The sequence below is a fragment of the Plectropomus leopardus genome, chromosome 22 (assembly GCF_026936395.1).
Source record: "Plectropomus leopardus strain MGB_pleo_1.0 chromosome 22, ASM2693639v1, whole genome shotgun sequence".
NCBI lineage: Eukaryota > Metazoa > Chordata > Actinopteri > Perciformes > Serranidae > Plectropomus > Plectropomus leopardus.
Window position 1 is genome coordinate 9,231,245 of NC_142197.1, and position 14,223 is coordinate 9,245,467.

Below are 14,223 nucleotides of genomic sequence, written 5' to 3' on the forward strand. Positions count from 1 at the left end.
TCATTGTCCCTGTATGGATGCTGGCGGGAAGGGCGTTGTACAGAAGGGGCAAAGCAGATGTCAGGGCTGAGGATGAATAGTGCCCTGAGGGAAGGGAGACAGATAGGTGGTATATACTCTGGAGACCCGCACAGGCAGGACAGATCTCTGTTTCAAAGAGGAATCAACTTGTCCTTGGCTTCCTGAATGACTCATACATACTCTCGAGGATACTAATAACATGGAAACTCAGTGGAAAAACACACTGGAGCACTTTATAGCTGTGAGTTTTAGTAGAACATGATAAAATATATGGTCGTGCACACAAAATTGATAAGTTTGTACTATTTTATAATAAAACCGCTATATCAAATTGTTGTTGTTATGCTGAGGGTGCCTGGCGACCCCTTTTCACCCCTACACCTGACTTTGTGAAGAAGCAAAGTGCCCCAAATCCACACAAAGCCCACCGTGTGAGGCGCATTTGCTGTGTGACTTATGCAGCTGCAGCATAGCTTTTGTTAGGAGCATAAACACACGCACACTCTGCAGGAGGGCTACCCTGTCATCTCGCTGGCAATAAAGCGGGTCCCAGATGTCTGCCTCCCCCTGTTAGCAGACACACCAAGCTCACGCTGTCACTCACTGCGCCTTTGTTCTCAGACAGCAACATACTGCTTGTACACAACGTTCAGACACAGTGTACATAAATGTTGCCACAGAGGACACAACGTTGGAACTGCACATGTTAATGCTTTATCAAAAAAAATGTAAATATTAAATGATGAAGTGAATATAAACATCAGTAACTTTACACAGACCAGGTGGCCTTTTTGTTTATCATTCCATTAGTGAATCATCAGACTACAGCCATATCTTTATATCTTTCTGTGGTAATCAGCCACACCTTACAGAAGTTTCCACTTAATCAAACCATCTCTACAGGGTGACCTCTGTTGCTATGTAAGTGGGAGGGGAGGGCAGAAAATATTACACTGCTGTTTCATCAGTGCCAAGCTGAAACTCCAATGCAATTTGGTGATATTCTGACATATGCTGCAATAGATTTTGAATAAAGTGAATTGATTTTGCATAGTAAAAGAGATTTATGGTAATGTCTTATGTTCTTTAATTCACAGAAAATTGCATTGAAGTTAATTTACATAATTTAGCCTGCCTTAAGGAAATTTTACAGTGAAATGAAGCATAAATTAAGTCTTTAAAGGAGTAGTGTTTAGGATTTAGTGGCATCTAGCTCTGAGGATTGACGATTATAAGCAGCTGAAGCTTCACTTGTGTGCCAAGCATGAACTCCCAGTTAGAATTCCTTTTTTACCAGGAGTCAGATTATCCACACAGGTCTCTTCCTCTTTAGAACAAATGAACCTGGTGATTGTTTGTCCTAGGCTACTTTAGAAACAACAAGGCAGACAATGTGGATGAAAACCTGCTCCCTATGTACATACAAAACAATCACTCTAAGGTATCAAAAATGAGGCAACTCTTATTTTCAGGTGATTGTACAGTAAAGACAACATACTTGTTATATTGTATTTAATTTCTGCCAGTATATCCCCCCTTAATTCTTCACACTGGACCTGTAAAAAAATATTAAGGGTTATATTTATGTTGGGGGAAAAAAAAATCACCGTACACGTTCCAACAGCTATTAAATATTTATAATACCAAAATGATACATTTCTGCACACCCAAAATCCGCAATACACTTCTTATTTTTCAGAGATGAATAATGTGTCAAAACATCTTGCTCAAATGAGTCATTGCAAAACCCTGTCCGGGGAGGATTGCAAAATCCTGTTAAATCTGGATCACTTGTGCTTTGTGTTACTGTTGGATGGTTCTTTATTCACTTCCCCTCCAGATTATGTTTTTCTACACAAGAAACCACACTGGGCCGTGCAGCAAGGCACACCCTGGGAATCTTTGACCTGCTTTCACATAGATTGAACGGGGAAACTTAGCAGTAGGTGGCACAAAGAATTTGCCCCAAAAAGTGTCTGGAATAACTGGAGCTTGTCAGCATAAAAAACGAGAGATTACAGTCATATTTAGACTACAATACCCACACTCCCCGGCTCCTGAGGCCCAGGTTTGGAGAGTTAAAGCCAAACTAAACTCAGGCCCAGTCACCTTCCCTCTTGGTGCCCTCCGCCCCCTACGCCCTGGGCTCTTGCTAAACCAGCTCTTCTCGTTCCCTCCTTTGTCTGAGACAAAACGAGTCAAATGTTTTTCTTTTTCTGCCTGCTGCTAAGCAACCCGGGGGATTCATAGTGCTGTGAAGGATTGTAGTCTTAATCCAGACTCTGGGTTTTGCAGAGTCAGCTGGTTTGGGTGTAGCATTACGTGCATATCGGTGCCCTGGTAGAGTTAGCACCTTTTTTTCCCCTTTTTTTTGAGTTTGACAAATTCCTTGCTAACGGCACCATCCGTCGCATCCTATAATTGAAGAGGTAGAAGCACTGGCAGTTCCATTTGGACAGAGGATGTAGTTTTATTCCAGATGTCCCAAACATCATGTGCATTTGGATGTGAAGTGATTGGATTTACTGATCAGAGTCGGCAACAGACCTTTTAAGGGAAAGCAGCACAGGGCTTATGAAATGTTCCACAGTTATTTCCAAAATGCGGAGCTGCATCAACATTACTGACAGTCATCCAGTCCATCAAGTGAAGCAGATTTTCTCAGTTTGTTTAAACACAAATTATGGCACCATCTAAGCCTCAGTCCTTTTTTTAAGTCAAATGTAGCAGATGAGCCAGAGTCAGCTGTGTAGAAGGATAATGTGTTTATAGAATGTGACCTAAAATCTCTTCACACACAAGTGCAGTTTACTGTCCAAAGAGAGGAGCAAATGTTCATGAAGAAGAATTGCTGACTTGATCTCCTCTCCAGTCCTTTTGGCACAGATGGTTCACTCAGTCCTAAAAGACTTGGAGGTCAAATTCCTATCCTGGTTCCAGTGGGGCCTCAACATGAGAGTCTGTATAGCTCATACTGTAAAAGATACAGTCTGAGATCCTCCTTCGGGTAGTCCGTTAAAGGTCCAATGCGTAGGAGGAATATATTGGCAGAAATGGAATATGATAAGTATATTTTCTTTAGTGTATAATTATCTGAAAGGAAAAAATCCTGTTTTCATTTTATTAGATTAAGCTGTTTATATCTTAAAGGGAGCAGGTCCTCCTCCACATAGATCACCATGTTGCACCGCCATTTTTCTACAGTAGCCCAGAAATGACAAACCAAATGCTGGCTCTAGATAAGGATATTAACATTATTAGCTTACTAGTTAGCAGGCCCTATGCAAAAAGCAGTATTGGAAAAACAGATTTTTTACATTAAACTGCTTTATTTGGTGTTTTCACTGGTTTCAAATCACCAGGCACGTCTGTTTTGGAAAGGAGAGACCTCTGCAGATAATTCGGCTTTCGTTAAAAGCCTCCTGAATGTCTGGATCGTAAGTTATCATAGAAAAAAGCCAACCACACATTAGCAGCTGCTAGGCAAGCAGCCTATCTGCAAAATGCCAAACAGTGTAGAAAAAAAACACAGATTTTTACTGTGTATCTGCTTTGTTCAGTGATTTTACTAGTTTAAATCATCAGGTCCAACTGTTGTGGATATAGTGAGACCTCTGGCAATAATTTGGCTAGTTATCAAAAAAGAAGAGCACACATTAGCAGACACTGGGCAAGTAGCCCGTCTCAAAGAAGCCAATATAGGAGAAACACTGCTTTTTATCATGAAACTACATTATTCATTGTTTTTGCCAATTTTAATCACTTGGACTGTATGTTTTGGAGAGGAAGAGACCTCTGCGGCTCCCTGTAAAAACCTCTTGTGTGACAATAAACACTTAAGGAATCCTAACTGGGAGAAGTTAAGCTAGTTGCAATCTGCAGTCTTCACCTCCAAATGCCACTAAATCCCTCTACATATTACACACTGGACCTTTAAATGGAACTACAAGCCTTTGAAATGAATTTAATAATGTGTGCGTTTGATTTACATCCACAAAGTCATAATTTAATAATGCTGAGTAAATAATGACACAGCTCACAGGGGATATGATGCCAAGATAGGAAATCTTTTATTACAGAGAAAAAAAAACTTTTCTTCCAAAATATAGAAATCTGTACAACTTCCGCACAATCAATTTACATGAACTGTACAAATTTACAGCAGTTCATCACAACATACCCAAGGAAAAGAAACTGAACACGATAAAGATGTACTGACATGAGATCACAAGATAGACAGCTTTTCTTCTTGGGTAAGCTCAGATTTTTTTGTCTATTTTCTGGTTTTGTACGTAAATAGAAAAAAAAAGGAAAAAACTGAAAAGAAAAAAAAAACAAAAGGATACGTCTACACTTACAGATCATGGAAACTAATTTTTTTTTTACCAAAACAACTTTGGTCCTTGCCAACACTCCCATCACAAATGGCTTCACTTACGAAAAGCGTTATCCATGTTAAAAGATGAAATACAAAAAGGAATAAATCTAAAAACACCTCAGGATAGCAATTATTGGCACTTCCCATGTGTAATGTTATGTACTCTACCATATGTTGTACAGTTACAATACATTCTACAATAATGTAAAACACCTCAAATGTGAAAGTGGCAATAATTCAACTCATCGATGACAATTTTGACGACGACAACAACAACGAAACCGCTGTTCCCTTCCTGTTTCATGTCTTAACATGCACAACTTCTCCATACGGGTATTTATTGAATGTCCGAGGCCTGAGTTTGGCAATACATTCCAGGAGAGACTCCTCGTGTCTCGAAAAAAATGTCACACAACTTCAACTTGACATATTTAGTGCATTTTATGTGCTATTTTTACCTCTTGGCGACTCAAAAGCACTCTCAAGACAATTCTGTAACCTATGTGCGCTCAAGCTGAATGGATGCCATTTAAATATACTGAGGACTTAAACCATTTTGGGTGGTGGTAGTACAGTTGAGAAGGGGATTTTTTGACATTTTGTGGCTCTAACAAAAATCTGTTACAAGTAGGTTAGATCACCAGACTAAAAATCATCTTAAAAAGAGGATGAAGGGGGGAAATTCGGGGATGGCAGAGTGGAAAGATGAGAAAATCTACCAGTGTGACTGTAAAATACATGGAGAGAAAAGTGAGACGAGAAAATCATCTCGCGTCCGAAATATAGACCAATCTCGTAAGTCACACGACATAAAAAGCTATAATGGAGCAGCTTGATTTAAAAAAAAATGGGTGTCCACCATGAAAGCTGGGCTCCCATCCCAGCGTGCTCCTCTCCATCTGGCCGACATGGAATCACTGCTTTTCACAGATTGCTGAAGGGAGTATCAGCAGAGAGCGGGGGGGAAGAGGGGTTAGGGGGGAGTTGCAGTGCGTCAAAGGCTATAGCTCTATTACCCATGATCCTCTCAGGCTTAGGGGAGCTTAAACACCCATAGGTCTGGTGACGAGCGGCGAACCAGCCTGCCGTGACAGATTTGGCCAGCGGCTAACGACGCCCGAAGCCAACCCGGCATCTGCTCCAGCTTGCCGTTCAACCACAACCAGGAGTGAAGTTGGGGTACGTCAGACAGACCATCACACCCTTTCATATGTAAACAAAGTTGCTACTCAAACTCAGTAATCAAGTGCAGCACATTCCAGTGAGATGAAAACAATGGCCTAGTACCCTCAATTCTTCATCTTTGATCCATGTTTCTGCATCTCTCACTAGCCCCCCTAGTGCAGCTTGAGCACGCAAAGCGCGTGTGCTGGTTTGTTTTTATCCATCACCGCTGAGGATGGGTCGAGGACTTGGTTGGGGGGATGTTGAATAAGTCCAGAGGCGGGGGCTGGAGGGATTTTAGCTGCCCTGGACAAAAAGTGTCCGGCCCTGGCCCCTGCCTCTCTCACACCAGCTCCGCATCCCCGCCGTCCTTTCCCCGGCTCCCCACGGTGATGGATGATGATATGTGTCACATTAAGTCTACCTGCATCCACAGGGGGTCAGCTAGCAGCATGCTGGCTTGGCTGAACAGGAGGTCTGAGCTGAGGGGTGATATGTGGCACTTGAGGCACTGAGGATTTTGAAGCTGCCAGGCTGGAATATGGACACCTCAACGAGGGTCCGGGCAGCACATGAACCAGGCTGGCTCACATAATAAGCCTGATATTAAAAACCACGAATGGCTTCATGACAATGAGGTCTTCGTAAGGCAATGCACCTCCAATGCACACATAAGTCTCCTTTTGAAAAGACCTTGGAAATGAAAATAGAAGGCTGACAAGGCCTAGTGTTGTTTTGTTGTTTTTTTGTTTTTTTTTAATTCAAGTTAAAAATTAATCTCTGAACAGTCGGTGCTCCAGACCTCCCTTTGGCCAAAGTCTCACACAGTCATCACTTAGTCCAGACCTTTAACTTTTTTTTTCTTTTTTTTTTTCTATCAGCAACACAAATCACCATCTGTGTGTGTCCGGGGGACAGCTTAGCTCTGCATCCTGCCAGAGCGAACAGTGCCATATGAACGGATGACAGAATGTTTCTAACATACCACCAAAAATACTCTCTGCCTAAAATCAACAGCTCTGAAATGTTCACATATACAGTGTTAGAAAAAAAAATCCAGAGTTGCACACTCCCGATTTCATAGACACAAGTCTATCCCGTCGTGGGAGCTACAGTATGAACAAAATGGCTAGAAGAGGGCAATAAAAACGGCGTGAAAAGATGACATTCGAATGGATGGAATGCAGGCGATTTTTTCTAAACAAAAACATCCCACACAATCTCACGTCAAAGTGCATTCAATGTCTAACAGGGCCACCAAAGACCAAAAATTTTGGGTAAAATAGGCCCCCCCTTTTTGCTACACTTTGAATTTTGGTGATGCAGGAGACGACAAAGTGGTGGGAGGGAAAAGGGGGCAAAATTAACAACACAGGAACTTGATTGTGATTTTCAACAACATTCATTAAAAGGGGGAGGCAGGAGGTGTCCCCTGGGCCTCCCCCCGCAAAGCTACACATACATGGGTGATGGGAGGGGCGACAGTGCAACAGGACACGCTGGTATCCACAGGTGTCACAACACATTCCACTTGCACTTACATACAGGCCATTGAGATGAAGGTTTTCTGAGGCTCGGTGTTGATGGTAGAAGGGGGAGGAAGTTGAGAGCCTTTTTTGTTCCAGCTACAAGATAAGGAAAACTCCCTGTGGTCCAAAAAGGGGGGTGTTATAGAAAATAGAGATGCTCTCATTGGATGTTTTTTTACCTTGAGCTTGGAGTGGGAAAGGCTCAGTCTGAACATCAACTTCCTCCCCGCCCAGGAAACAAAACAAACTGAACAACTTCTGAAATTCAAGGGGGTAGCTCCTGATAAAAAAATCCTTACAATTTAGGTTGGTGTGTTGAACATGTACCCATAGTAACCACAAGTAAGAAAGTGCAAAGTCAATGATAGCCCCTCAAAGATGGAGCTGATCACCATGTTGTTTACAGTTGAGGGGTAGGTAAGCGGAGCCAGTCTCCACGGGGGTTCCTGGTTGGTTGGTTTAGCTGCCCCAACAGTTCCATTTCCACAAAGCCTCTCCTAAAAAAACGGAGTGCCCAGCTGATCCAATGACACAACAGAACAGATGTAAGTGGGGGGAGAGGGTAAAAAATATCAAACCTACAAGGTTTCCATCACCTGGACGATAGGCCACATCCTCTGTGTTTTTTTTTTTCTTTTTTCTTCTTTCACTATTTCATTTCATATTCTTAGCTTTAAAAAGGCTCACCCTGATCTGGCCACGTGATCTGACCAGCCACGGCGTGACCCTGAACAAAAGTAGGCCGGGGTGACGGCGTGCCCCTTTAACTGGACACAGTCATCATATTGTAGGCTTTGGAGGGACTGGTTCTGCCCAGCACCATCAGTTCCTCCTTGCAGCTGATGTGACTGTCCACCATGGGGCTCACCGCCCCGCTGGTTCCTGAGGGGGAGCTGGCGGTGGCTATTGCCGGCATTCCTACAGAGCAGGGCTGCGACTCGTACAGGACGCAGATGGAGCCGTCCTCGCCGATGCGGTAGGACACCTCGAAGGGGTCCACCCAGAGCGTGAGCTCACTAGGCAGGAGCAGGTAGAGTTGCTGGATGGTCAGGCCGATGCGCTGGCCTGCCTGCCCTACCAGTGGGTCCATCTTGTGGTTGATGCGGATGCATCGGTAACCTGAACCCTTGCAGGGCCTGTCTGGGAACCAGTGGTGCTTATATTGTTCTGCAGGGACAGAGAAGAGAGAGGATGGAGAGAAAGTTTAGCTCTGGAGTGATAACCATCAGACTGCTTGTAATAACATGTAATGTGGGCAAAATCACTTCATATGCACCCACCAGATCCTTTGTACAAACTGTCAAATCACCTTGAGTGGAAGTGAAATTATTGTTGTTGATTTTTAGTGAACTAGTTTTGCTATAATACTGTAATAAGCCGAATTGTGAGCGTTTTTTTTAATTTGTTGTGACTGGGAAAGTTCAGCTATAACACAACTTTGAATTATGATTATATTATATCCTGTTATTTGTTGCCAGTGTGGACCAAAACTTATTTTAGCTGGGTCATGAGCCCCCGGCCTCCACCTTAGGGGGCACCACTGTTAAACACAAACACTAGAAACGTCTATTACAGCCATGCAGGTGGGATCTGCAGTGCACTGAAACTGAGCAAAGGTCGAAACAGAAAGCAGACAGACTGTACTTTGTGTTAAACATGTCCACGTGACTCATTAAACATAAAGTGTTTTAAAAGATGTCATAAAAAGAAAATAAAATTTTATGAGAAATATGAGATCGATCCCATTGTTATATTCTTTAATTAAAATTGGTAAGCTAATTTTTATCTCCCAAAAAAAAAAACATTAGTGCCTGTTTGACTGTTTGGGTTGTCTCTAAATGTTTAACAAAAGCAGGCTTAATGATTAAGAGGAGCAGATCTTAATCTCATGTATTGGTTTTTGGCCAAGAGTCAATTTAAGTGGTTATAAAACAAGAAAGGATCTGACTTGTCAAAACAAATATATTATGAAAAAATAAAAAACACTAACTGTAGCTCATTACCTACTTATATTATTACAACTCATTTAATGATGTTATTATGTGAATGTGTCACTTTTGAATAATCAGCTGCAACTGTCAGATTTGGTCTATAACTTACAAAAATCCCAGAATGTTCTTATCTACACTAAAGTACAGGGTGCAGTTGCAGTACAAGAAAAAAGAAAAACATCACCACCTGTTACCGGCCTGATAAGCAGCCATAAACAGGCGGCAAGCGGCACCCTGGGCCTACGTGACAAAAAGAGTGCCATTGAATTGCACAATCCCTCCCCTGGCTGCCGTCGTCAGTGTCACAAAGTCTCCCATGACTGGCCGAACAAAAAAAACACCAAAAGTGTCGAAGTCCCAGCCAGCCATCTGGGACACCGGGCTCCACCTCTTAAAGGGACAGAACCTTATTTTTTTTCCATCTGTGTGGAAGTTTTTTTGGAAGTGCAGTGAAAATAGTGACGCTGCTCTCTGTGTGTTTCGGGCATTTTAGTGGTTTTGATGACGAGAGGAAAATTAGTGTTGACTGAGTGCATGAGGAAGTGAAATGTAGCTCACTTTTTCCTTGTGAGTTCACTTTTGGCAAATAAAAAAAGTACTTAAAACTCCTTTTTTGTTCAGAAACTTTTGCCCCTCATTTATAAACATCCATTCTGAATTCCCATTGATGCTAACTTCATTGTGGCCAAAGAAAAACAGGGTAAGTGAAGTAGGCCAGCATTCAGGCCAGGGGCCCAGAGGCCACCTGTATGCATCCACAGGATAATAACCCCCCCCCCCCCCCTCCTCTGTGCCTTATCACAGAGGGCTGTATACTGCCGAGCTAATGGAGGGGCTGGCACTGGTGAAAGAGCACAAGAGGCTGGATGATCTTTCAGCCTTCGGACTGAGCCACAAAGGCAGCTACCTTCAAACCCCAGAGCAGCTGGGGCAGGATCAGCTCAGCAGGGCCTATTCTTAAAAACGAGGGCACACGAGAGGAAGAGGAGGGGGAAGGCAACGGAAAAATAAGCAGACGAGTGTGCGCTTAACATAAAGAGTTTAACGAAAGTGGGTTGTTTAGCTGACCTCGGACACTTGAAAAAAAAGCGAGATTCTGTTTTGGCCCTCTCTGCTGGTGGGTGTTTTTCCATTTGAAGCCGTTTTCTGGATGAGCATCAAATCACGCTGATAAGCAGGGAGAATCGATGCTCTGCTTTCTACAATTACGCAACTATCGTGGTTTCAATCTGGTCACTGGGACTAACTTCCCTTCGATCAGCACAAATATTTTCAGCACGCAGACACAATAGTGAGTGACTGCGATGTTTTCAGGCACAAAAGAGCTCTGGCTGGCCTAGTTAGGCAGCAACGAGCCTCACAGGATACAACACTTTTGTTTCTGCCTCGTGCTCAAAATAAGACCTTTTTTCTGTAATTCAGTTATAATCCGTTACATGAGAGTTACACCACAGCAGTTTCAAAATGCTCTAAAATCTCCTGAATCTTGCAAATGATGTATTAAACCATATAATTTACCTCACTTTAATATAATTATTGTTTATATCCACTAAATATAGGGAGGGTAACATTGTTTCCAGTGGATTTCCCCCCCCATTTCCTCCCCGATTACACCGCCTCCGCCTTTAATGTCTTCCTATAGGCGCCCACCAGAAAAAAACAACCCATCCCCCACTCACAGGCCGCGCAGCCGACTCCATTCAACTCCAACTTTTGTCTTGTTTACAAACACCGTCGTCGAATTGAGCTCGAACAGGCATTTTTTTGGAGTGAAATAACTTAAAATTTCCCTCAACAACTCCTCTTAAAACAACATAATTTAAAACAGGCAATTAAAAGGCCTCCTATGATGAATTACAGTTTGGTTTTGGCACCAGATGGTACTGTATTGTTCTTGTTGACCTCCTGTAAAGAAATCAGTTGAATTCTTATAAGAAAAATAGGTATACTCACTTCCAACTATCATAATACTACAGCTAGTTAGTGCAGGGATCTAAAGCAACAATCTGCGAGTGTTTTCTGAGTGAGCTCCTCATGTAGGAAAATGTGGGTCATCTGCTTAGTACATGGAGCGAGCAGATGTATAGCAGCTTTAGAGCTCCGAGTCTGGAATGTGTTTACAGCAGGAAATGACACACAATCCCCGAACAGCACTGTTCTCTAAAACACTTCAAATACTCAAAGCAGGTAAAACTTAGAGAACCTAACTGCTGAATTTCCTGCAAAATATGTGAGAAGAAACGTGGCTTGCATTCACAATAAATTGAGAATGTTCTGACATTATGATGAATGGGAGATGTGGTATATTATTGTGTAACTACCACTAAATACCAAAAATATTATGGTATAACTACATGGTCAAAATGCAAATACCAAAAATATAATCTTTTATATATATATATATATATATATATATATATATATATATACAAAGGGCATTTATTTGCAATTATAGCAAACAAGCGCATAATGTGCTCTTATCTATTAGGGATATGGTATAAAAACTCAACATTTTTAGCATTATGGGGCGCGTAGTAAATTCTGGTTTGCCAATTGATGTGTTTTCATTAATAATCCATTTTGTCCAATGCATTACGTAATTGAGCAGCATCACTGGGGGCTGTTTTGCTCAGTTCTGTGAGAGCTTTATCGACCGAGGCGCACTTCCTTGTTTGAGTCTTTCCATCCCCCCCTCCTCCTACTACTCTTCTTCTAAACAAAGTAACCCAGTTTACAGTCTTATTTTCTATCTTTGTGATAATAATATTCAGATGTTTCAAAACAATCGTCGACAGATTGTTTAAGATCGCGCGTTTTGTTTATAATTGGTTGTTTTTTATCCATCTCCGACGTGCGCAAACAGTGGTGCGCGCTGGGAGCGCTGATAGTGATACTTGCGAGAACAAAGAAAGCCTTCTTCTGAATCATTCTCAACCCAATTAAAACCAGAATTTTGACATTAAAAGATCAAACAAACCCTAAACTAAACACATATGGTTTTAGTGTATCATGTGATGTGCTATTAAGTGGTAATTACGAGTATTTTTTGGTTTCCTTACCTGCCAAAATGTCCTGTAAGCTTTGGCTGAATGTTTGGACCTGTCGATCGTTTACGTGTCCTTTTACCCGCAGAAATCTCGACAGAAATCCGACGGCGGCGTTGATCTCTGGTTTCATCGTTCCCCGGGCACAAAGGGTATGCATTGAGAAAGGCAACGGCGACGATCCGTGCGCTTTTGTTAGTTTTTTCTCTCTACGTGTTTGTCCGACTCTTTCGCTCCACTTCTTCCAAGCAGCGGTCCTTATCGGTTGGCTCTTGTGTTTCTCTTGGCATTTATTTTTCGAGGTAGAGGGGAGTTTTTATTCAGAGCGGGTCCGTGCGCCAGGACGGTACAGTGTTGGGAAACAGACGCCTGTTGTTGGTAAATACAGGGGGGTTGGGGGGTCCCTTGATGCCACGTTGACCAACCCTCCGCTCTCACTTTCCTCCTCCAGAGTGAAGCTCTCGGTACGAGGGAGCGGATTTTTATAGCGCCCCCTCCCTCTCCACGGCTTCGTCACAAGCTGCTACAGCAACAACAGCGGACCAATCCGCGGCCCGGCCTCCGTCTGACGAGCCACATATAGGAGGAGTGCTGCGGCCGCGTCACCGCTCTGAAAATAAACAGAGGGGCATACACAGCATGAAGCCGTGCTGCTTTCACGGGCTGTCGGAAATAAAGGAGGCAGGAAAAAAAGGAAACAAAAGCAAAGCGCACACACACAAAAAAATCACATGATATTGGTTGAAGAAGTCGGAATCTGAACTCAAAGCTATGCCACTTTACTCGTGTAGGCTATTGAAATTTAGTATGAAATAGGGCTAACAGAAAATGTAGGTTTTTTTGTAGGCAGTTACATTAACCACTTTTACACAGACATCATACTATAGGGCTGCAAAGAAGTCCCCTTTAATGCAACTCCTGCACTTTTATTTTTCAGTAGATACTTTTATTCGGTTATTTTTACCTATCTAGTAAGTTCTTTGCTTTTAAAAATTAGATTTTTGTTTTCATATATCTTGTTTGACCTGCCTTTCGTGTTTGTAATGCTCTAAAAAGATCAGTTTGGCTTGCATAAAATCTGGTATACCAATGTAGATATAATCAAAAAAAACAAAACAGTTTATATATGTGTTAAAGTAAATAAGTATTGAATTGTTCAGGCATAGATATAGCTTGACTTTCTTGAATGGCAAGAAGCCTTCCTCCTTTTCCACTCTCCATGACAAAAAAAAACATTCCAACAGGTCGTCTTGGTGGCCTGCAGGAGTTAAACATGCTGACCAGCTGCCTTTGTTTCATGCCATCCCCCAACTCCCCCCACCCCCTTTACTGCATCTAATAAAGGCAATAAAGCTCCCCAAAATAGAAACTCATGTAATAGGCAGTGAGTGTAAAATCACACTAGCATACCTTGTTGTTGCTGCCCTGTGACATCCATGTATTTCCAAAACTTTATGTTATCATGAGCTGTTTTCAGCTTTTTCATGTTTTCGCCCTTCTTTTTTTTTTAGATAGAAGAACCCCATTATTCTTCATTTTGGCGAAATGCAGTTTTCCCTTCAACAATTCTCCAGTCTTTCATGTGCCAATAATCCAAATTAATAGAGGGTGAGGGCATTTGTCTACGTGGGGTTTCTTTGTTTTGCCAGCTGCTTTTTTTCAGTTGTTCCCAAAAAAGAGAAAATGAATGCGTCCGCCTCGAGAAAAGGTGCTGCACCCAGCGTCTTTTACCACAAAATAAAGACACTATGTCTCTATGTATGTTTAATAAAACTGTGCCAAAAATTCCAATATTTACCTTGCGACAAGTTAGGCCTAAAGATATTATTCATCTAAAAGCAGCACAAATCTGAATACTATTTCAATTTAATCTGCAAAATCTTAGTTTGGAATAAAATTCAGTTTGTAAACAACATTTGAGCCCAACAGGTTTATAGTCAGTATATGGGTTATGGTTATGGTTTTATTGCTAGAGGCTAGAGAACAGGTGCGTGTTTCTGTCTAAGACGAAGACAGGAAGACAGTTCACATTATCTAAGTTCATCCTGTCACCTCAGCGGTTCTTTTTTTCTCTCTTTCTCAGTGTGTGTTGTGGG

At 42.1% G+C, this 14,223-nt stretch overlaps 1 protein-coding gene and 1 long non-coding RNA gene across 2 annotated transcripts in view; one reads left to right on the forward strand and one right to left on the reverse strand.

Moving 5' to 3' along the window:
• LOC148185864 (uncharacterized) overlaps nucleotides 1-14,223 on the forward strand; it is a 139,717-nt gene that overhangs the window by 92,403 nt on the left and 33,091 nt on the right. The gene's annotated exons all lie outside the window — the stretch shown is intronic.
• On the reverse strand, nucleotides 4,068-12,591 carry btg1 (BTG anti-proliferation factor 1). Its single transcript, XM_042511012.2, has 2 exons — nucleotides 12,143-12,591; nucleotides 4,068-8,259 (listed from the first exon to the last, which is right to left on the reverse strand). The coding sequence occupies exons 1-2, from the start codon at nucleotides 12,285-12,287 to the stop codon at nucleotides 7,856-7,858; spliced, it is 549 nt and encodes a 182-aa protein (XP_042366946.1). The 5' UTR covers nucleotides 12,288-12,591; the 3' UTR covers nucleotides 4,068-7,855.

Coding starts and splice junctions, on each gene's coding strand:
- btg1 (XM_042511012.2), bottom strand. CDS start 12,287: ATGCATACCCTTTGTGCCCGGGGAACGATGAAACCAGAGATCAACGCC. Junction 8,260..12,142: donor CTTACAGGACATTTTGGCAG/GTAAGGAAACCA, acceptor CTGTCCCTGCAG/AACAATATAAGCACCACTGG.